This window comes from Cydia pomonella, chromosome 9 (genome assembly GCF_033807575.1).
Source record: "Cydia pomonella isolate Wapato2018A chromosome 9, ilCydPomo1, whole genome shotgun sequence".
In the NCBI taxonomy this organism is placed as follows: domain Eukaryota; kingdom Metazoa; phylum Arthropoda; class Insecta; order Lepidoptera; family Tortricidae; genus Cydia; species Cydia pomonella.
Genome location: NC_084711.1, coordinates 3,963,921 through 3,984,674, shown reverse-complemented (window position 1 = coordinate 3,984,674; position 20,754 = coordinate 3,963,921). Strand labels below are relative to the sequence as shown.

Below are 20,754 nucleotides of genomic sequence, written 5' to 3'. Positions count from 1 at the left end.
CGAGAGCAACCAAATAAATTCAGAATTAAGGAGCATAAAATGGGGTTCATAATGCATATTTTTACAGACATTCATTTCCTTGAACTTGGATGAAAAAAATAATGTAATTTTTTTCTGCTCCATTTTTTTGCCACTTTTCGGGGAGACACAACTATCAAAAAAATTACGTGATAAACCACATTTGTTAACTACGTATCCATTTAAAAACATTTTGAAAAATCATGGTGCGTCATATTAAAAAAAAAACAATTACGAACATAAGTTTACTACATCATATTATATCAATAGAGTATTACCTACTACCTAGTGGCAAATGAGTCTGTAGTATAACATCCTCTTTCGTTCATTATGAAATAATTAATTGTCATTGATCAATGACGTACATATGTCATACATTTACAACTACACATTTTCTAGCTATTTCTTAATTGTATTGTTCTGTTTGCTGTTCCGAGTTATTTGTTAATATGGAATGGTAACAAAAATGTTTTTGTCAATGACTTTACATCCAATACTTTTATGTACCCACTTCGTTTCTTATTTGCATAAATTAAAAAAAAATTAAATAATACCTAAAGCAATCAATTTTTGCAGCGTTCTTTATCACTTTTTTAGTTCCATTTGTTTTGCGTAAACATATATTACAACATTTACACCTTCTTTCAGACATTATTAAAATTGCATAAGAAATAGCTAGAAAATGTGTCAATTAATTATTTCATAATGAACGAAAGAGGAAGTTATACCACAGACACATTTGCCACTAGGTAGTAGGTAATACTCTATTGATATAATATGATGTAGTAAACTTATGTTCGTAATTGTTTTTTTTTTAATATGACGCACCATGATTTTTCAAAATGTTTTTAAATGGATACGTAGTTAACAAATGTGGTTTATCACGTAATTTTTTTGATAGTTGTGTCTCCCCGAAAAGTGGCAAAAAAATGGAGCAGAAAAAAATTACATTATTTTTTTCATCCAAGTTCAAGGAAATGAATGTCTGTAAAAATATGCATTATGAACCCCATTTTATGCTCCTTAATTCTGAATTTATTTGGTTGCTCTCGCTTGCTTGGTTTAGCTGCAATATCAGTTTAAAAATTACCTTGATTTTTTGACATTTTCGTGGATAAGTCTGAAACAAAAGAAGATCGAAGGCTGATATTACGCATACAGTGTTCTTAGGACCTGCCACTACTGCACCTCAAATTACAACCAAATCCCTTGCGGGGGCCAATCTTCTTAGCTTAGCTTGCTAGACCCTTTAGCTGGGAGGTTAGTTCATGAAGAATCACAATATAAGTAATAAAATAATAAATTATATTTTATTAGTCAACTGAATTTTCAAAATTCAGTCTTGTTTATCTGCATATTATTTGGATGTGTTTTTTAGCATGTTCTAATTATACATTTTACTAAAATAATAAATTCAAAGAAAATTCTACTGTTATTTGGAACTTAGCCATTTATAAAGAGATTTAAGTGTGATAATGTAAGTGCAGATAGTTAATTAGGATATAGAATGATCATTTGTACCCCAATTTTAGTGCCGGTTTACTGGGAATGCCCAACCATTGAAGTGCCGGATTAACGAGATTTCATTGTATATATATCTCTGATCATCTACATGACAGTGCTAGATAGATATGGGTGTTAGCTACTAGTTTTAATTTGGGATTATTTTTTATTCGTAAGGTCATAAAAGGAAAGGATGCCCGATATGAGAGCTCCAAAAATTATGAAGGTGGATGCCACAACAGAAAAGGCCTAGTGGTAAGCCTAAGAAAAGGTGGCTGGACTGTGTGGAAGAAGATATTAGGAGGATGAGGAAGTTTACCAGCTGGAGGAGGGTTGCCAAGGATCGAGACAATTGGAGGATGCCAAGACCCACAAAGGGTTGTAGCACCATCGGAAGTAAGTAAGGTAATAAACAACAAATAATTATAAATAATAATAATTGTATAAAGGATTTCGTCTCCTACACATTATAATTATATCGGAAACGACAGCAAAATATAAACGCCAATAAACAATCTGGTTTCATATAGTAAGTAGTCGTGTCATATAAACCAGATAATTTATAACTAATAATATAACCAAAGACAAAAATTACCCTGATTCGGAGCCGTTCATCTTGTACACTTATAAAGATAATCCTTTTCACTCAGCTTTTCTCCAGGGATCACAAAATATGGGGAAAATAAATCTTGACGAATGCAACTTGTTTCGGTTTTAGATAATAAACACACTTAACCGTTGATTAATCACTTGAGCACTTTTATATCAAAACCAAATAAACTAAAGAGTAATTTATGGGTAAAAAGTCAAGCATAATAGCATTTTATCCGTCACAAACTATAAAAATGTAAGAGAGAAATCGCATGCCACCTTTGATTCACTTCTGTCATAATTTCACTTTTTATAAACCGATCTCATAATGACTACATGAGTTATGTTCTTGGTGTAAACAAGGTAGTATTTATCCTATATTTTCCGTCGAAATGTTTATCACGGTTTCAGAAATAAGTCAGAAATAATACGGCAATCGCCAGCTGACATTTCCCTGTGCGTTGTACAAAATTCAACATGGCCGCCGTGACTCGTCGCATGACGTTCCTCAATTTTATAATCAAATTAGATTCTTTGTATTTACAAAACAAGTTAAAAGCTTTAAAAATTTAGTAAAAATACATACAATATTTTACGTAATTGGAAAACCTAATTCTGTATTGATCAAAATTATCAAAATATCTTTTAGACTTGATTTGGCTGGAAAAAGGAAAAGTAAGCGCAACGTGGAAAAGGAAAACTTTTCAGCAATCATAAACCTAATTTTCTATCTCTTTTTCGTCCTTGCCATAATTTGTATCGAGATTGCCACAATCAACTTAATTTTATGAATGGATTTTCATTATTTTTGTTTTATAAGATTACTTGTTACTAATACTAAAATTATAAAATTCTTATTTTCAAGCACCTTCTATTTTGTTCTGGCGGCAGCACACTCCAATCGACTTCATACATCGGATAAGCCATATTGTTCCAAATTTGATAGGCTCAAATATTATAAATCACTTAAAAATCAACATTTCACAAACACAACACAATTCCACAACTGTGCAAACTGTACTGTTATCACAGTGTTTTATCAGCTGCAGGTATTAGATACCCCACAAATATCTTGTAATTACACTATCTCTTATCAAAGGTACACTTATCACTAAAAAAGGACAGCAATACAGACACCGTTCAGTTTAACTTTTATTCTTACAATGTCAATAATGTATGTACAAAACAATGGTTCGCTCCGCATTATCTTAATAGGAAAACTCGTTAATATTCAGCGGTGACGAGCAGTGATATATAATTTTGTAATGGATAAGGTGTCGCAATGATTTCATAAGTTCTCGTCGTGGTTGCGCGGCGGGCGCTGCTCGCTGTTCCTTTTGATGCAGTCCACTAGCCACCGGATGCCCTCGTCGACTCCATCGCTGTAAAATGACAATTTGTGTCAAGATAAAGATAACTTATTGTCGGTGGTCATTAAGGCTCTACTGCCAATAAAGATGCAATAGAAAGTCGTCTTTATCGACAGCCGACAATATGGTAAGTACCTTTTGTTGACAACAATGAAAACGAACCATTTATTTGCATAAACGCGTGCATTGCAAACATTACTGTGATAGGCACGTCACATTACCGAATAAGCGACGCTACGCTGGTTTTATGGATTAAATGGACTTATACATATACTGCGCTTAACCCTTTCAATGCGAATGACTGACTTTGCACAGAATTTGCAGTGCAACAAAGTGTGGCGGTACCACCATAATCGTGAAATTCCTATGACGTTTATATTGGCACCTTACTTTGTTCTGTCAGTCAGTGACTTGGTACAGGATTAATATAAAATTTGTCACAAAGCTTGGGTATGGCGACAGTTGTCATCTCCATACAATCTATAGCCTTAAAACGCGAATTCTTGTATAATTGTATTGAGATTACAGCTATCACCATACACAACTTATGTAAAATAGTACTATAGCTTATACGGACTCATTTGTTCGTTATTGTAACAAATATCCTGGTCATAGTGAATATTTTGCCGCCGGCGGGAAACGACAATATGCACGGGGCCTAATAACGAACTTCACGCTTTGAAATGCATTAAGTAACGTACTTACTTGCACAGCTGATAAAATATATTAAGGACTATGTATTTTTATATTATTTTTTCATGAATCCTTTTTCAGATTTTCACAAGCAAATTCAGTACCAGATTACCATATTCACTCAGATTCTATACTCGATGTATTCCAATGTGTTATAAAATTTATTGTTTGTGTAAAACACTCGATAATGGTCGTTACGACTTTGACATAAGAACCAAGTGTCACCGTTACCGTGATTCATTGCAATAATTTACCTTTAAAACATAACTAGATATAAGTTAACATACTCTATTCATTCAATCTAAGTGGTCATCAATGTTATCATTCAATTCTACTTTATGACCATGGTTAATACATACTTATTACTTATATTAATATAACTGGTGGCTCCATGAGGTGTAGACCACGTGAACCCCCATGGTTCCGCCATTAGCCGGGTTCACGCTGAGTGAGCATACGCGCGAGGCAATTTCCTCACGCACAAAACGGCTAGTGTAGACGTGCCTCGGCCGAGGCGGCGCGCTCCGGCGAGGAAAACGCACGCGTCGCTCTCTATGCTCTTAAGTTAACTGTTGTATGGCCTGATTTACATGCGTGCCGAGATTTGCAAAGCTTCAGGGACGCAGTTACGCGTTAGAGGGAGCAAGCGATATTGCTATCTCATTCCACCGCATGGCTGCATCCCTGACGCTAGGCAAGTCTCGGCACGCATGTAAATCAGGCTTATCAAAACCATACCCAGTGAGCGCAGAAGTAGCCATAAGCATGATGTCCCTCGCACCAATGAGATGTGCGTTTTGGTTGAATATAGGTTTGACTGTATGTACGCCCATGCAGTCTGGAATGTCTTGTTTGTTAGCGAGGACCAGGAGAGGGACCCCGGATAGGTGTTCTGATGCTATCATTCTGTCTGAAAAATATAAAAAATAGTATTAAAGAGTATGGTGGATGACTTAGATATGTATTGTTTTGAACTAAGAAAATTGTCTCATAAAAGTGGCAATTTTACAAGATGGTAACATGTAATACTTTAGAAAATTGCCCAGTTAGAAGGCATTGGAATCATATCCATACAAGTGACGGACCTCTCATTTTTAATGTTAACCCTTTACCAGGCCAAGGGATATATTCCACCCACATCTTATATCGGTTACCGTAGTCAGGTTTTAACTCCAAACCACCTACAAAATATTTTGTCAATCCCTGAAATATTATTTTATGATCTTCATTCAGAACACGCTTCTAAATTGCGTAATATATCTTCGGCAGCCGTTTAAATTCACTTGAACGCTAATTTCAGTAAACTACGGAGAAATTCGAACACTTTCCATAATTTCTATGAAACAGAAGTACATAGGTCGAACAATTTTTTGATATTTTGTAGATTTTGAGTGTTGAAAGCTAATGTAATCGTAAACATTGCTAAATATTCATGCATTATTGTGTATGACCAGAATTAGGATGTGGGTTGACATTATCCCATGGCCTTATTAGAGTTCAACTGTGTGGGAGCTATTTTTCCCATGGCCCGGTAAATTGTCTTGTCATGTCATAAAAACTCACGTAAGTAAGTAGTGATTGATATAATGTTTCGTAGGAGATTTGGAGTTAAACCTTGACTATTATAACCGATATAAGATGTGGGTGGAATATATCCCTTGGCCTGATCAAGAATATAATAAGACAAAATCTAGTATGACAGTTCATTACTTAGACAGGCGATGGGATAACCGTAACCCACATTTTTATTTCTGGTTTAAAGGAAGATCTCCGACTTTCATAAATACATTTTTTACAAGGCGTTCAATACGGTTGCAACAGCATATAAAGTACGTATTAAGACACGCTGGTTCTTCGGGGCCTGGTAAAGGGTTAAATAGGATATGAATTATGATTGAATGGAATTTAATTATTATTGTTTTGTACGTTGAACTGGTATTCCTTCTTTTCGCTTGCGTTTATTTCGATTATTTTGATTTTGTAGTGGTGGAGGGTTTTGGTCTGGAGCAGAGTGGCAATAGATCGGAGAGAGTGGAGAAGGTTGGAGGAGGCCTTTGCCGAAGGGCAAGCAGGCAAAGAATACAAAAGATGGGAGATAATAGAGAGATAGTGTGCTACTGTTCTTTGTTCTGTAAATAAAGGCTATTTTATTTTTATTTTATTTGGTATGTTGAACGTTAACTTCTAAATTTAGTACTTGTAATACTAACAATTTTATGGACCCAGAAATGAGTGAAATAAATAAGTACATTGAAATTGAAACAAAAACGTTGAAATAGAATTTGAATGATATATAAGGCACCAGTTTGAAGTAAGTAGTATTGAAGACAAAAAATTGCATGAGGTATTTTTGGTACCACCACACGTGTGACACCCAAACAATCACATCATAAATTTAATGTGAGGCATCAATGTATTGATATAGGCTCCACTTTTGCATTACATATATGTGTCTTAGGCAGGCTGTTGCCTTGATGATAAATCATCGGTGTGATAACATACCAAAAGTTTCCTTAGACTCTGATATCCTTTCTCTGTCAGAAGAATCTACAATATAGATTACCGCATGACATTCAGCAAAGTACTGAAACACAAAATAAGTTATTGGCGCATCATTTTTTTAGTCTTTTTTTTAATTTGTAATAAAAAAACCTTTTGACTGCCACAGACACTTACAAAGCTGGTTTACTATGGCACTACGGTTGTGACATTCAAAGGGTTAAAATTTAGACTGTGAAAGCAGTTGACATTATCTATGCAAAATAAAGCCTTGGCCATAAATCAACTGCCGCAGTGATAATGTTAATGGTTGTATTATTATTTCTTATAATATCATATTTAAACTATCAAAATAGTTTAAATATGACGGATTTATATGTAACATAATCAGAGGTGTATTTTAAAGATTTGGTGCCCGGGATTCGCCACCCCATTAAGTGATAATAATGTATCTCATATAAAAAAAAACCTTGTTTTGCCACACTATGCAGCCTGCCACTCTGGGCTATCGCCCCTTTGGGGTAAAAACGCCCCTGAACACAATGAAAGTGTTGCATGAGGATTATATGTATTACATTTATGGATTATCTGTAATGTTTAAGAGCAACAAAATGTTCTTTATATGTGAATCCAATACACTGTACATGCTTTACAGGTAAAAATGGATAATATAAAAGATTCATTACTTTGTCCCACAGAGATTGAAGCTCCACTTGCCCTCCAAGGTCCCAAAAGTTTAGCCTCACTCCGTCAACATCTATTTTTCCTATATTGAGTCCAACAGTCGTGGTTATCCTATTCGGGTTCAAGGCTTTGTACTTCTTAGTAAACTTAGTTTTTGTGGCTTCAAGGTAAGTCTGAAAACAAAATAAATCTCAGTGAAACACATATAACACACACAAATAACTTTCTTAACAAAGAGAGCTAAAAAAGTACCGTTTTCCCTGCATTATCAAGACCTAATATTAACACGCAGTATTCGTCTTTCTGAACCAGGTACTTATAAAATCCATGTAATAACGTGTACATTTTGTAGCATTTTTCAGTTAATTGTTATTTTGATATTTATTTACTGTCCTGTAAAATAATAAAATTAAAATAGGTACGTGTAAGTAAACATAGGAGTGTCACAAAATGTCACTGTCACTCCCGTGGCTGTGACAGCCATGACAGCAAACGTCAAATTGCGTTTAGTTATTGCACATCAGGCTGCGTTTCGATTTAGGGTCAACCCGGGTGAGCCGCAGATCTAGCCAGAGGGACGAGTGCAAAGAATATAATAGTGTCTTTGGACGAGTGTGGACGAGTGGGACTAAGGCTGGCCTAAAGTTATATTTATAGAAAACCTATTTGCAAACTATGCTTGATATTTTTTACATATATTGGCAGTTAAACTTGACAACTTCAATAAATGAAAACCAAAGACCATTTTCACTACGTTCTATGAAAACTAATACAGTGTAATTCATAGAGTAACTTTGGTGTAATTTTAGTGAATGTTCAGTTGTGGTTGAATTTTATTGATTATGAAATGAAATAATTTACTGTATTGGCTACATTATTGAGTCATTATTTCTATACGAAACTACAGAATTAAAAAAAATGACACGATCGAAATCCAGTTCCGTAGTTCCCTCTTCAGTTACCTTGTCATCTCATGAAGTGCTTAAGTGTTCTGTTATTCTTGAGGGTACACCTCTGGGTACTGGAGAATATATTTTTATGGTATTATTTAATGGATTTATTTTGCTTGAATGTAAATGGCAAGCTGATTTACCACTAGAAACGACTCCTTTACCGGTAAATATTGAGGAACCGGAAATTCAGCAGTTAGTTGCAAGTCAGCCATTAATATGTTTGCTCCGCGTGTCTGGAGGTAAGGGAGCTAAAGATCCAGACCCTTTGTTACACGGCGATAATCGCGCTGGAGGAACGGTAGACTTATTTCCTTTAGTCCTTGGGGCAGACAAAATATGTGTAACCTTGCCTCTACTATTAATAAATACCGGTGAAGATATAGGATTGTCAGTGGAGGTAACGGTAGATTCGGAGGCTGACTCAAAATTGTATAAAAGCACCCTTCTTATGACATTAGTTTCTGCACACTGCTTACCTCTATTTAAGGATGGAACTGCTTTTTTAGGAGCCGTTGCTCTCGATGAAGTTCTTGAAACTGCAGCTGTAAATTTTGGCAAATCCCTAAGCTCTCCCTCTGCTACAAAATCTGTGTGGGCAACAGCCAGCCAAGCTGGATATGCAGCTAATACCCAATTCAATGTGCCACATGATGACGTATTTATACCGTTGGATTTGGAAGTTCAAAACACTCCAGAATGTAGATCAGTGTTCTGGAATTCTATGCAGCGAGTCCTAGTAGACCCATTACTATTGCAAAGTAGAGTTTCATCCCCTCTGTTTATTGAATTGGCTGGAGTGCCAAAGGTTGGTAAACCAGAATTACGTGGTCGATATATGGGATTCATCAATGCAAACGTCTTATTGGAAGCTGCACAGTTTGGAGTTACGACCAGTACAAAGTTATTGTTATATAACGAAAATGATTTACCAAATTGTGGGCCATTGTTGGATTTACCACCTACCAGCGCTAAGGCTACTAGTGCTCGAGACGCGGATCCTGTTCTAAGAGATGAATACGGCCACTGCGCCTATATTATTCTCAGATTCGATTTAATGGAACCACTCGTGCCAAAGACAAAACTGACGTGGTTTTTCAACACCTTAGGGTTGCTACCTGGTGAAGGACCACCAACTCCTGTTAATACTTTCCCACCGGAGGCGCCTTCAGAAGATCCGTCGTTAGATGCTCGTAAAATAAGGAAAGATTGTGGAGCATTAGCGGTTCACAGAGAGCTAGGTGTCTTGGCGACTCGAGGCACTGTGCGTATGGGTCAAAGTATAAAGCGCACAGCGGCAAGCCGTCTAATGATGCGTGTGCGTATGATGATAAGGCAGTTTCCACCAGGTGATTGTACAACTCTCGAATGGCAAGATACAGTGACAGGCCAGCACGCCGCGGCCAGGCGTGCTGTAACAGCTTCGTTCGAGCCGCGACCCCCTCCACCTCGACCCCCCGCACCTTTTGCTGCATCAAGATGTCGAATATCTGGAGACACGAGATTGGCTAATCATCACGTCGAAACCTTAGTATTAGCTACAAAAGGTCATCCCAGATCCCTCTTATCGAAGGCTCTAGTATGCCTTGAAGCAAGAAACGATATAGAGGCTAGAAATTACTATTTACGAGCATTAAGTATTCAGGTCAAGAACAAATATTTATTGTGGTTGTTTGGTGCACAAGAATTCGACAAAGGCCCAGAGGCAAATGAAACTGCAAGTGCTGCTTTACGAATAGCTGTAAAGGGTGACAACTCTGACGGAATTTCTAATGCAATATCTTGGGCAGCTGTCCACACATTGTATCATTATATCGGAGATCAATACGCGGCATTCGTAGCTGCAAAGCATATGAGAAAAGCGTTTGTGCTACCCCGGGAATGGAAAAAGTTTTATGAGCGCTGGGTGCAAACAACTGGAGAAGAGCAAATATTTTGGATTCCAACTGTAATAGCTGTCACAGACCCATTTTTAATTTCGGCAGCATTCTTCCTCTGTTTAAAATGCTATCATTTTACCGAGAGATTGCTGCAATGCGTGGAGGAGGGATGCCTTAACAGAGGAGCGCATTATAATTTTAACAGTAAAGTTAGCATCGATGTGTATTATATTCGTGCCGCATCTCTTCTCCTAAGACGACGCTATGACGCGGCGTTAGATATGACACAAAAAGCTATCAGTAAATTTGGTCCATGTGCTATACTGTCACAGATGCAGACTAGTTGTTTAGCGTGTATTAACGGTTGGGATGGAGACTGCGAGGCATCATATCTGAAAGCGGATCGAGCAGGAGCACAGCAATGCCCCGTTTTACTTTTGCGAGCGGCATGGGGAACTTATCACACTAACCCTAGCGTAGCATTGCAGAGAGCTGCTCGTTGCCATAAGATATCTCCAGGAGGCCATTCAGCTCTTATGATTGGGCGTATATACGCTCAAATGGGATATCGATACCGGGCTGAACGTTGGGCTGCTGCCGCTGTCGATTTGGAGCCAATGCTTGCAGATGGCTGGGCATTTTTGGCTATTCTGGCGATGCAAGAACGACTCACTGATAAGGCGAGGGCTATGATCCGCACTGCAAGTCAAGCAGGGCCTATCAGTCCCGATCTTAAGGAAGAGATGGATGATTTGATTGGGAAACTCCGAATGCAGACCATGCCCGACGCTTTAGTCAAAGATTTGTGTTTTTGTGATTTATATGAATGATTGCATTTTACGATATATGAGTAATGTTATTATCTTATTTACCGTATTAGACAATACTGTATTATTTACGAAAACTATGTACCTCAGTACAGTCAGCAAAAAAAGATAGCGCCTACACGATTTTTATCTAAACTATTGTAAAGTAACAATAAATGTGTGATAATAATTATGATGTTTAAAACGTAAGTCTCCTTTAGGCCTCTATCTCCATCCAGAATATTCCATGTTTAATGGATTATTCATGGCGGGCTCGTCATGTATAATTTGTAAGTAATTTACTCGGGGCACGTAGCTGACGTAGCGAAAGTAAACCGCCAACGGTGTCACGGAAATAGAAAATGTATCATGTCGCAGGGCCAAGAATAACTCGCCTGCACTCTACATTTCAAACTAAACTCTAGGTTATCTCCTACAGGAATTAGGTTAGATCAACCGTTCAAGTACACCTGTATACATCGTTATCATTTGAAGTCTGATAAGCGATATTTTGATGAGTAAGTCGTTTCCTCAGAACTTTGTCGACGATATGTCGATACGCATTGGATTTTAGTAATTGCGATAAGACCACTGTTGTTCATCAAGATAAATGTCGAATGGTTAATTCTGAAGTGCGGCTCAGTTGCATCACTCGGCACAGTCGGCGCTCGTTCCGTGGGCGCGCACGCAGAGACAGAACACAAACAAATCCGTGAGGTGGAACGACCGGGCTCTTTGTTATGAGTCCACTTTCAAACATTACTTGACATGTGAAGGGATTTGTTTACATTACAATGGCCATCTCAGCAAACTGTTGGAAGTACTTAGTGCTTATCTTCAACGTACTATTCGTAGTGAGTATTATTTATAAGTTTTTCACTGAAAAACGGGGAAACTCCGTTCCCGTTATAAGTAGTTCGCTACGTAGTCATAACAACAGCTTGGCAAAACTAATGTTTACAGCTAAAACTTTTGTTAATTTAGTGGAATAATGTAAACTATGATAAGGTTAAGTGATTAATTGTAGGATCCATTGCTATGACACATTTTTTTCAGTCATTACTTTGAAGAATTAGCTCGCTAAACTTCTTCCTTCCAATTAATTGAATCGGATTAATTTAGGCATGATACATGACGAACTTTAGTGGCGCTAGTAGTCATAGTAAACAGGAATCTAGCCGTGGAAAACCTGTCGCGTATGTCGACTTTCGAATTCTGTCGGTTAATGTTCACAAGTGACTAAATAATCCCTCCGTTTGTCCACAGATGTCAGCAGTAGTACTGTTTGGAGTTAGCGGCTGGCTTTTATATCGGCTCTTCATTTACCGGCACTTCATAGGGGTGAATGTGGAATACCCCGCAATCCTGCTTCTCATGATGGCCATCATCACATGCTCCATAGCCTGGATTGGTTGGAGGACGGCTACATCTATGCATCAAATTCATGTCACCATTGTGCGTATTTTCACATACTTCTTGTAACTCTTATTTAAGAAATGGCAATAACAAAAGCCTCATAAAGAGCTATAAGTATACTTACTTACCTAGTTACTTCAAGTAGGTAATGAGGTCACAAAGAAAACTGTTTCTTATTGTGTAGGCAATACGAGATATATTCAATCTTTTTTGATATAAATGCGATATAGGAGAAGATTGCGTGTCTATATCACTTGAATGCACGCAAAATTGAATCTTGATTCTTGACCAAGGATGCATTGAATATTCTATAAGTATTATAAGTACTCCTTAAGTAGTAAAAAGTTGAACCAAGTCACATTCGGAGTTTTTTGCTAGTCATATTAATAATAAGACACGAGTAACTTAATTTGGGCAATAAGTGGCGTGTTCAGAAAGAAAAAATATGTATGTTTGATATCAATCTCAGTGCATTTCACTCTCTGTATGCGCTATTTTGCTGTAATTTCATATAGTTGCATATGGGGGTCCCAAAAGTGTTCAACCTATCCAATAGGGCATTGTCAGAACGAACAGTAACTTTTTTTCGGAAATCTATTAACTTTTGTGCGTTATTTCGACTATTTTTAGGACACCTTTTTTAAATAAATAATTATTGTGATTCTGAGTCAAAACAATCGAAAAGTTATTAGTTTATCAAATTTTTTTCTCTCTAACAGTTTATCTGAAAATAAAATATTGATGCACATTAATATGATTCCAGACCGGTATCCTGATAATTCTAGTGGTGGTGATCGAGTTTGCCTGTTTCGTGTGGGCCATGGTAGTTTGGGACGGTGTGGACCTGGAGATCAAGACCAATATGGCGTCCTTTCTGCAGTACACCTTGGAAAACAAGGAGGACAGCTCGTACGACTTGTTGCGATGGGATAAACTGCATAAAGATGTAAGTATAATCCTAGTAGTGATCGATTTTGTCTGTGTCGTGTGGGATAAGGTGCTAGGAATGGCTTAGACCTGAGGATTAAGGCCAAGATGCCTAGAACAATAAGGGGACAGCACGTTGCGTATAGATGTGAGTTGAATGAATTCTTACGAAATGGGATTAAAGCGTGTACGTCGTCATCAGATATATCGGAGCGGCCAAGGCGCTCACAAATATCTGCACACGCCTCTGTTTTTAAGGCGTTAAATGATTGTTCAGATATTTTTGAGCTTTGGCTGCTCCAATATATCTGATGGCGACTGTATGTTTGTTACGGAGTTTCCTTTTGAAATTTAATTGTTTAAGAACTATCATTGCAATCGTAGATTTACTTGAAAAACATAATTATTTCGAATGCCCCACTACAAGCCATGAAATACTAAAATAAGTCGATCAGCTGCTTGGATTGAGCATCTTCTACTTTCTAAATTTCCAGTAAATGACAAAATATTTTTCACTAAACGAATGAGAAAGTTGCATTTTATCCACATGTGGGGCAAAGTAATCAGATGCAAATTTTGAGTTGTTTCCTTATGTTAGCTAGTAGAATTGACTTTTAAATGATGATTTTGAATGATTATTTTTTTATTACGTTCATTTGGATTTGATTTTATTTGAATTTTTTGGTATTTCATAGTTGTTTAACCCTCGTGCATTGAAACCCTCGCAACGCTCAAGATTCCACTTCTCGAACCACTCGTTACGCTCGTGGTTCAATTTTGGAATTTTTCGCTTGCTCGGGTATCAATATTAGCACGAGCGGTTAAACAACAACTTTGCCCCCTTGTAAAACAAATAACTATTTTCATTTCAGATGCAGTGCTGCGGCGTCACGGGCCCAGGAGACTTTCTCCACACCAACAACATTCCTGTATCCTGCACAGGCAAGGGCATCCTCGACACGCTGGCTCAGAAGCCCTACGTGTCTGACCACAGCGCTATATTTCAGCAGGGCTGCGGGAATCCACTTCATGAATATGCTAGACAGCAGTTGATGCTGGTGGCTATGACGGCGCTGGTCGCGTCTGTATTGCAGGTTAGTACTAACTTTAGGTGAGAATTGTGGTCACTCTAAACCAAATTCAAATTCCACTGTTACTAGATTACGCAAGTGCACAATTCGAGCTAATATGGGTCAATCAAAAGTTCATAAGGCCGCGGTCTAGACGCACGAGGCGCGCAGCGCGGCGTGCGGCGTGGCGTGCGGCGTGGCGAGCTGGGCGGCGGGCGGCGGTGGCGCGGCAACCCGTCGCCGCTGGCGTCCAAAATAGTCTCATGCATTCAAGTCTATACATTTTGATCGTGTCGCGCGAAACACCGCTCGCGCCGCCTGGTTTCGAACGGCACGAACAAAATGTATATACTTGAATGAAACTGGGCTATAAGTTATAACCGCGAAAATCGAAGTTCGTCAATTGCGGGCATTTTTCTCTTAAATTACGTCTTAGTGAGAGTAAAAGAGAGAGATGTTTTAGACGACAGCGGCGACGGGTTGCCATGTAAGATATTACGGAAACAGTTCAGGGGTATTACGGTATGATATGTAATGGATATAGAGATAAAAACCTGAATAAACCGATGAAAGTTTTTGGGGAATCTGCTCCACGATTCATGATATAAAACCACCATTTCTTTTTAAAAATCAGTCATCACTGACATCAGTCTGGGTCTGTGTTTCTATTCTTCGAAGTGCCATGTCTTCATTCAATTGTAGCGACATCTGTGTACTTTATACTTCAGCAACTGCAGGGTACTAAACTAGCGTGCTAACTACTAACTAGGTCGTTAGCAGATACTACACCTACATTTTAGTGCGGTTTACGTTTGTAGTAGTACTAAAGGTTTCCGATAGGGGGCAGCACCGCATGCTCTCGTTATCGCCTGTTCGTTCTTTCGCTCATCTCATCTTACTTGGCTAGCGGAATCAAGTAGATTTAGGTTCTAATTTGTTTTTGTTGCCAAGTTAAGAACATTGTTGAAATAAATGTTCACAATTTTTGTACAGCCCAATACTACTACGTGGGGATCGGTTATCTATCTGAAATTAATTTGTTTCTTGCGTTGCGTATTAGGGAGATTTTAGAAAATAATGTACCCAATTAGGGTGAATAGTTAAGAAAAATGAATAATGTAAGTTTTGTGACGACAATTTTATTAAGCACGAAATCTTATATATTTAACGCTAATGTATTAGTAAGCCAATGACTCACCTAACTAACACATAACATTACCACCTCCGCCAATTAACAGTCCAGCGCGTCTCTTAACATGGGCCCGTAAAACTTACCGTACACTAAAACGCCTTTGACTGGTAACGTCTATATTTAAAACATTGCGAAGTATATGACTCCCATGTGAATGCTTGTAAACAAGAAGGTTGTCCACTTGTCAAACGAAGATAATACATATAGGGATATAATAGGTACTACGTAGTATCATGGTATCGGTTGTGGTATTTCGGAACTTATGTATACGGAATATCATTTGATATTTACCACTAGCTTTTCGGTGAACATCGTAAGGAAACCAGATGTTACATCTGCGAAAAGATTCAAAGGTGTATCTATGTGTAGTCCCCAACCCGCCAGCTTGGAGACATGGTGGGGATTAGGAGTATAACCCAAGTCCTTTCGCGCATGAGAGAAGGCCTGTACGCAGCAGTGGGACGTATATAGGCTGATCTTTAAAACATTTAAGAAAAAGCTTTCAGCTAAAATTTTCATTAGCTTGTAATTTTCTCGCGGTGGGCAGATGAAAAGTGTCATGCGCATGTTTAACTGGTCAGCAAAGTTTGCGTGCCTCTCGCGCCTTGAAATTGAAACCCTTATAAAGCTCAAGTTCCAGTTTTTGCCTTGTACCCACAAGTGTGGTGTGGTAGTTTAGTCTCGCTTGTTCAGGTCTTAATATTAGCACAAGGGGTAACACCTATCTATTTCCCAATCATTTCAGACACGGTATTTCTCAGTAGTCCAGCTCAGACAGGATTCTTTAAAAAAAAAAACCATAGTACCGTGTACTTAATGAAAAGCACCCCCACAGTAGCAAAAGCAATATTCAGTTCTATAACTAAAACTCAGTATAATATTATAATAAATCTATAGGTAAAAAACTTAAGTAAGTCACCTGTTGTATGTAGTTGTGACGTGTTCGAATAGACATTTGTTTTGTTTGTGTGTGTCTTTTAAATATGTATTGTCTATTCGAACACGTCACAACTATATACAACAGGTGACTTACTTAAGTTTTTTACCTATACTTCCTTCGTGACACTTAATGGTCTAGGCAAAGTTACTATTACTACACCTTTAGATACTTGCTCTACAAAGCTATTATATTTACAAAGGCGACCGGGTTACTTAAAGGTCCCACTGTGACCTTGACTTGAATATTTCAAGGCTAAGTAAAGGTCAGGCGACCTTGTACTTATAACCGGGATATTAAACAAATAAAATATATGGGTAAAGTGGGTGGAGAATAAATATTGAACATTAAAGTATGTATGTATGAGTCATACCTATTACGGTCACACGATCGAATATATTTACTATTGGTGGCTCAGTGAGCACTGAGCATTAGACTTCGCGATTAGCTTAAAAACGTAAGAAACAAAAAACTTACTTCGTTCAGCGTCATTACAGCGAACTTACCCTAGAGCGCTTAAATCCTTTATGCAAATTTCCGCTTTTTTTTTATTTTCCAAAAATGAAACGACAAAAATATCTATGTAACTATCGGTAGTTACCTGCTCATAAAATTTCACGAGAATCGGTTGAGAATTGCGACCTGTAGAGGAAAACATCCACTTATAAATTTCTTTAAAAAAAAAACACTTTTAAATTTCTTCTTCTCTTTCCTCGCGTTGTCCCAGCATTTTGCCACGGCTCATGGGAGCCTGGGGTCCGCTTGACAACTAATCCCAAGATTTGTCGTAGGCACTAGTTTTTACGAAAGCGACTGCCATCTGCCCTTCCAACCCAGAGGGTAAACTAGGCCTTGTTAGGATTAGTCCGGTTTCCTCACGATGTTTTCCTTCACCGAAAAGCGACTGGTAAATATCAAATGATATTTCGTACATAAGTTGCGAAAAACTTATTGGTACGAGCCGGGGTTTGAACACTTTGAACCCGCGACCTCCGGATTGCAAGTCGCACGCTCTTACCGCTAGGCCACCAGCGCTTCTTCCACTTTTAAATTTATTCTAAGCTTAATAGCATCGTTTGCAGACGTTTCTGCTTGTTAAAAAATAATTCAGAACATCCAAGTTAAAACAGAGACCTTCACCAATGCTTCGGTCAATTATAAATGTAATAAAAGTAAATTCTATAGTTTAAGCAAGTACCTGAATTTATATCGTTACCACGACCCGCAAACGACGGCCGTCGTGAACGCTGGTCCTACTGTTAGTGCTTGAGAAAGGAGACCTAGGCTCTCCGAAACATGTCGCGCGAGTGACTAAAAACACGTGAGTGTAAACCGTAAAATTAGTTCACGACTTATTTATTTATTATACACAAAATAGCATATTACATCAAGGAGTTTAGTCGATATTACTACACGGTTACCAACAATGATATTATGATACCAACCAATCTTTCGACGGTCCAATGTCACCGTGGCCCTGATAGCAATAGCGGTGCAATACAATTTAGTGGCAAACCACTTAAGTAGGTACTACACGGTGGAAATTGTATGAAAGCCTCGTTTCCGAACGTGGAGTAGTCGTAGCTTTAGGTAGGCAGGGGCCTATATAATGTTTGCTATGTTATTAATATATGTCATGGATCTGTAAGTGATTTTGACCTAATAAAAATACAATTTTAAACGAATTTTAGTTGAAATCTCGGTACGTATACCTAATCTCGGTGCCAATCAAAAGCCATAGTAAATCTCAATTGGCCGTCATTGTCGAATTACCAGTTCGTAGAATTGGTTCTGGGAATTTTAATAGGAGCGTGTTTCTCAGTAATTCAATCTATCTTTGTTACTCTGGAATATCGTATAGGCTGGTAATAAACTGCTGACTGATATGATACATAAATATATCAGTAATATAAAATAGTATAGTTGAAGAAAGTAGTATTGTCAACACAACTAACGTAGGTAATACATTTTCTACATAGAACTAGATACCTAATAAAACATTTCGATTTTTGATTTGGTTTTGATGTAGGCTGATACGTCCTTATCTTAGCGTTTTCCTCGGTTACATCCGGAAAATTATGTTCAATATTTGCAATGTTTTCCTCCAGAAGAAAAACATTGAAAAAATTCGAAGATGTATGTGGTCCGCCTTAGCAACTTAATTCCAAAAATTTGGCACTGGCACAAGTTTTTAAGAATGCAACTGTCACATCACCTTCCAACCTCGTCGCGGTCTTTATTGAAATTTGTAATTAGTTCTGTTTTATTTCCGATAATAACGATGATGCCGACTGTACCGAATATCTAATAAAACTCAAATATTATTGAATATCGTAAAGTGAACTGGCATCGTTATGCCCTAGATTCTTCAAATAGTGTTTAGAAACACCGTTTTAAAATCTTATTACGGTCATATATTTTTTTACTTTCATAATTGCAGTAACTTTTATACACCATAACAAGCCGGTCTACGCAATACCTACTTTACGAGTGCAGTTGTGTTATGTCATCATAGAAAGTGAAATGATGAAACGAATCGACCTGCGAATTATTTATTTTTTGTGATGGCTTGTTTTAGTTTTGTCCTCTTTTCTGCCGGTCGTGATTTATATGAAGAAGTTTTGAAGACTTTTAAGGGTTTCTGTCAGAAATCGTTTCCATTTAATTCCTAACATTGGCTGTCAACGTTAATATGCTTATAGAAGTTGTTCCTTTTATTTAGTATTAGCCCTAACCATCATAAATAGGACACATCAATTCACATTCATTAGATTTCAGGTACCCAACTCTCTGTAATTAGACGACGGCGGGAATCGAGTTCTTATGGACACGACAACACTGTAAAATAGTGTCACATTCTACCTTCTTAAGTTGTTTTATTGACTGGCTGGATGGCAAGTACCTGCAGTACCCTAGAGGCCTATTAGGAATTAAGTAGTTAATTCGTTATGGTTTTGACACGGCCATGACAGTGGCGTAGCTAGGCCGGGGCAAATTTGGCCCTCGCCCACTGCCTCACACTTAGGGGGAGGGCGCAAAACGAACCTTTTTATTACATTGTGAATACGCATTGAAAAGGACCTCGTAGATGTGGTTTCGCCCATGGCTAAGATTAGTTCACGCTACGCCACTAGTCCTTGAGGATAGTCTTGGTGATTGGCGCACATCTCACGCAAGACTTTTTCTTCATTTCGCATGCACCAATCAGAAGTGAGCGAATCTTTAAGGTCGTGTCAAAACCGGTTAAAAACTATAACAAATTGTCAATTCGAATCGGGCTCCTAGAAAGTAGATTATACTAAAATAAAGAGTAAAACAAGTTCAATAATGATAACGTTTGACAATTAACACTGTTTTTTAGCAGTATTCAACAATGTATTTTACAAGGTCAATTCTTTTGTGATTATTTATTCATTTAACCTCGACCAACCGCAACCAGCGAAACATTAAAAAATGTACGTACCTAGTTGATACGGCGATATCGGATTTCAAACAATAGTTTGTCGCACGATAAGCAGTGTTGTCACGCTATTCAATTGTTTCGCTGGTTATCGATATGAAATGAAAATGAGCGGTTCATAAAGCATTGTTTGATCTTCCTCGAAGATAATTGTGATAATTATCACATTTTATGCTCGGTATTGGAGTGAAATAAGTTTTTCTGAAGTTGAAATAGGAAACAGTTTTTGTAGAGTTCAAGGAAGTGCTTTTTAGCTTTCTTGATTGGTTTGTTTACCGTACAAAACGTGACTTAGTGTGGGTTGCACTATGCATCTGTCAGACACTGGCTAACGTACCTAATTCCACAGATAGATACTTAAATTTTAGCGAAGATTTTTACGATCACAGACACACAGACGGTTTGTTATGTTTTGGTGTAACCAACCCTTATATATAAGTAGGTTTATTATATCTTTATAGGAATAATAATTAAAGCGTATTGTAATCGTTAGAGCAATGTAGAGCGTATACACATATGTTAAAATATAGGCAGATTGATAACTACTAAGTAATATAAGTCTTACAAGTCATGTCAAGAGTTAACACAGCTCCATTTTCCAATGTTAAGTAAATAGCGACATTCCGTTGCAGACACGTTCACCGAGAAAAAATGCATGCGGAATGCAGATTCTTCCAAGAACGCTTTGATTATATGACAGCTGGGGATTTATTCTAGAAAGTGCATATGACGTTATTTTCTCATATCAGTACGATGAC

General features: G+C 37.7%; 4 protein-coding genes and 1 long non-coding RNA gene across 8 annotated transcripts in view; 3 read left to right on the top strand and 2 right to left on the bottom strand.

Moving 5' to 3' along the window:
* LOC133521159 (AP-1 complex subunit gamma-1) overlaps nucleotides 1–3,132 on the bottom strand; it is a 48,759-nt gene extending 45,627 nt beyond the window's left edge. The window contains exon 1 of one of the 4 annotated variants that reach the window (XM_061855962.1): nucleotides 2,981–3,132. In XM_061855962.1, the coding sequence (XP_061711946.1) occupies nucleotides 2,981–3,039 (59 nt within the window). In that variant the 5' untranslated portion in view covers nucleotides 3,040–3,132. Of the gene's footprint in view, nucleotides 1–2,116; nucleotides 2,600–2,980 lie in introns of those variants that run through there. The other 3 variants (XM_061855963.1, XM_061855964.1, XM_061855965.1) reach the window with 3 other exon arrangements.
* LOC133521176 (uncharacterized) overlaps nucleotides 1–20,754 on the top strand; it is a 293,381-nt gene that overhangs the window by 229,042 nt on the left and 43,585 nt on the right. The window lies entirely within an intron of this gene.
* Nucleotides 3,252–7,822, bottom strand: LOC133521172 (ADP-ribosylation factor-related protein 1). Its single transcript, XM_061855984.1, has 5 exons — nucleotides 7,611–7,822; nucleotides 7,361–7,531; nucleotides 6,678–6,759; nucleotides 4,914–5,085; nucleotides 3,252–3,494 (listed from the first exon to the last, which is right to left on the bottom strand). The coding sequence occupies exons 1-5, from the start codon at nucleotides 7,701–7,703 to the stop codon at nucleotides 3,401–3,403; spliced, it is 612 nt and encodes a 203-aa protein (XP_061711968.1). The 5' UTR covers nucleotides 7,704–7,822; the 3' UTR covers nucleotides 3,252–3,400.
* LOC133521158 (uncharacterized) lies at nucleotides 7,982–11,184 on the top strand. Its single transcript, XM_061855961.1, has one exon. It carries the CDS (start codon nucleotides 8,277–8,279, stop codon nucleotides 11,016–11,018), a length of 2,742 nt encoding a protein of 913 aa, XP_061711945.1. The 5' UTR covers nucleotides 7,982–8,276; the 3' UTR covers nucleotides 11,019–11,184.
* The window catches only part of LOC133521167 (23 kDa integral membrane protein-like), a 52,718-nt gene continuing 43,585 nt past the window's right edge, over nucleotides 11,622–20,754 (top strand). Inside the window, exons 1-4 of the mRNA XM_061855979.1 lie at nucleotides 11,622–11,848; nucleotides 12,261–12,449; nucleotides 13,174–13,356; nucleotides 14,210–14,431. Coding sequence (XP_061711963.1) covers nucleotides 11,789–11,848; nucleotides 12,261–12,449; nucleotides 13,174–13,356; nucleotides 14,210–14,431 — 654 coding nt within the window. The 5' untranslated portion in view covers nucleotides 11,622–11,788. The remainder of the gene's footprint in view (nucleotides 11,849–12,260; nucleotides 12,450–13,173; nucleotides 13,357–14,209; nucleotides 14,432–20,754) is intronic.

Bases quoted from the DNA above. Each gene is read 5' to 3' on its own strand.
- LOC133521172 (XM_061855984.1), bottom strand. From the start codon at position 7,703: ATGTACACGTTATTACATGGATTTTATAAGTACCTGGTTCAGAAAGAC. The intron at 7,532-7,610 runs GTACTTTTTTAG...TTTTGTTTTCAG, and splicing joins TTGATAATGCAGGGAAAACG to ACTTACCTTGAAGCCACAAA. The intron at 5,086-6,677 runs GTATGTTATCAC...TATATTTTTCAG, and splicing joins AGAGTCTAAGGAAACTTTTG to ACAGAATGATAGCATCAGAA.
- LOC133521158 (XM_061855961.1), top strand. From the start codon at position 8,277: ATGACACGATCGAAATCCAGTTCCGTAGTTCCCTCTTCAGTTACCTTG.